Below are 2,500 nucleotides of genomic sequence, written 5' to 3' on the forward strand. Positions count from 1 at the left end.
GCATCAATCCCTGCGCTCTGGTGTGCGAAGGGGAAGGTGAGGGGGTAGTCTACACCTTCGGGAAGGTGACAGACGGCACCTACTGCAAGACAACGGAGAAGGAGGAGGGTGTTAGGAACGGGCTCTGTGTCAACGGGAGGTGCCTGGTAAGTTCACGCTGAGTGCCACTGTGGCACTCAGCCTAAGCTCAAACCGAGACGCAGGCGACGCAGGTGACACAGGCGACGCAGGCGACACAGGCGACGCAGGCGACGCAGGCGACACAGGCGACGCAGCACAGAGCAAAGGCAGACTTCCTGTTGCTGAATTGAAGTACAATTTGAACTTATCTCTCATTTGAAATGCTGAGGTAGTAGGTCCATCTAGAACGATTTCAAGTGAGAATGGACTTCAAACTGTACTTCACTTCAGCAACAGGAAGTCTGCCTTTGCTCTGTGCTGCGTCGCCTGCGTCTCAGTTTGCGCTCAGGCTTATGTTTGCATAATTGACACAACCCCTGTCTCTCCTGGCCGTGTTTGAACCATCGCTGTGTGACTAGTTTCATAGTGAACAGCGTTGAAATGTGTGGAAGGTCGATCCAACCTGGACAATCGCGTAGTTAGTGAAGAGGATAATCCTTCATTGGGATCAACACTTAAGCTCTCAATGGATTATTCTGTTTTACTTTTTCCATCTTCTTTCTCTTCTCATCTTTCTTTTCCCTCTTCCCCATATCCGGCTGTTGTCTTGCTCCTCTTTCCTCCCCTCCTTTTTCTTCTTCCTCTCCTTTTCTTCTTCTTCCTCTTGTTCTTCTTCTTGTTTGTCTTCTTCTTTCTCTTCTTCTTCTTCTTCTTCTTCTTCTTCTTTCTTTTTCGTCTTCTTTCTTCTTCTTCTTCCTTTTCATCTTTTTCCTCTTCATCATTTTTCTCTTCTTCTTCTTCTTCTTCCTTTTAGTCTTCTTCTTTCTTCTTCTTCTTCTTCTTCCTTTTCATCTTTTTCTTCTTCTTCTTCTTCTTCTTCCTTTTCATCTTTTTCTTCTTCTTCTTCTTCTTCTTCTTCTTCTTCTTCTTCCTTTTCATATTTTTCTTTTTCTTCTTCCTCTTCTTCTTCTTCTTCTCCTTCTTCTTCTTCTTCTTCTTCTTCTTCTTCTTCTTCTTCTTCTTCTTCTTCTTCTTCTTCTTCCTCTTCTTCTTCTTCTTCTTCTTCTTCTTCCTGATCTTCCTCCTCTTCTTCTGTATTCGGATGTTTGTTTCCATCTCTCATTCTTCTTCTTCATTGTACCCGACCTCGATATGGACCTAAAGGTCTCCCTCCATCAGTACCACTTTTGGACTGCAGCTTAATCGTTTACAAATACGGACATTTAACGAATGGAATAAACTAAGTAGTGAGCACTGAAACAATTGTTTGTTTTAAGAGAAGGTGAGATAACTTTATGGACAGGGATGACAGGTGGTAGTAGACATGGAACTGCCTAGTGTAGGCCTCATGGTCTCTTGCAGCCTCCTCCATTTTCCTGTTCTTATGTAATACACTCTGGGCCTTTCCTCTGAGTGTGTCTTTCTCATGGAACTGCCTAGTGTAGGCCTCATGGTCTCTTCCAGTCTCCTTCATTTTCTGTTCTTATGCAATACACTCTGGGCCTTTCCTCTGAGTGTGTCCTTCTCTTGGAACTACCTAGTGTAGGCCTTATGGTCTCTTGCAGTCTCCTTCATTCTTCTATTTTAATGTATAATACATTCTGTGCCTTTTGTGTGTGTCTTCTTCCAGCGCGTGTCTTGCGACGGACGTCTAGGGGACGGTGCCTCAGAGGACATGTGCCGTGTCTGTGGCGGACACAACGAGACATGTACCAGACACTCCGGTGTCTTCCACATGGAGAGACCCGCAGCGGACCAACCCAAGGCTGCCGCACTGAGGGCCTCCCCGCCCTCCTCTTCCTCCTCTTCCTCCTCCTCTTCCTCCTCCTCCTCCTCTTCGTCCTCCTCCCCCTCCCCCTCCCTTGCTGGAAAACTGAGAAGTGGTGCTACGGACCGACAGCATCAGACGACCCGTAAGTAACTGACTCTTTTGCGTCAGACGATTTTATTCATCTCAAAACTCTCCCGTCCCCACTAACTTCCTTCTCCCTCTCCCCACTACCTTCCTTCTCCCACTATTCTCTCCCCACTACCCCCCACTCACCACTATCCTCTCCCCATTCCCCACTACCTTACCTCAACCCCTCCCCACTCCCCCCGTTCCCCACTATCCTCTCCCCACTCCCCACTACCCTATCTGCATTACCCCCTCCCCACTCCACCACTCCCCACCATTCCCAACTAACTCCAACCCTACTAACCCCTCCTCACTAATCCCCAACTCCTCACGAACCCCAAACTCCCCACAATTATCTATCTACTCCCCTTAATCCTTTTCCCTCATTCCCCAGAATTCTCTGAGGACATACAGTAGATCGAGACCAAACTCTGACCGTAGCTGAATAATATCCTCTGGCGACATTAGCCAGAATAAAATATA

At 47.3% G+C, this 2,500-nt stretch overlaps 1 protein-coding gene across 2 annotated transcripts in view; it reads left to right on the top strand.

The window, feature by feature from the left end:
* The window catches only part of LOC143035340 (uncharacterized), a 481,331-nt gene that overhangs the window by 404,096 nt on the left and 74,735 nt on the right, over window positions 1-2,500 (top strand). For both annotated transcript variants that reach the window (XM_076202313.1, XM_076202314.1), the window contains exons 7-8: window positions 1-146; window positions 1,751-2,033. The exon at window positions 1-146 is cut by the window's left edge and continues 3 nt beyond it. In XM_076202313.1, the coding sequence (XP_076058428.1) occupies window positions 1-146; window positions 1,751-2,033 (429 nt within the window). The remainder of the gene's footprint in view (window positions 147-1,750; window positions 2,034-2,500) is intronic.

Source organism: Oratosquilla oratoria, chromosome 18, assembly GCF_046742065.1.
Source record: "Oratosquilla oratoria isolate Oo_2021 chromosome 18, ASM4674206v1, whole genome shotgun sequence".
Lineage (NCBI taxonomy): Eukaryota > Metazoa > Arthropoda > Malacostraca > Stomatopoda > Squillidae > Oratosquilla > Oratosquilla oratoria.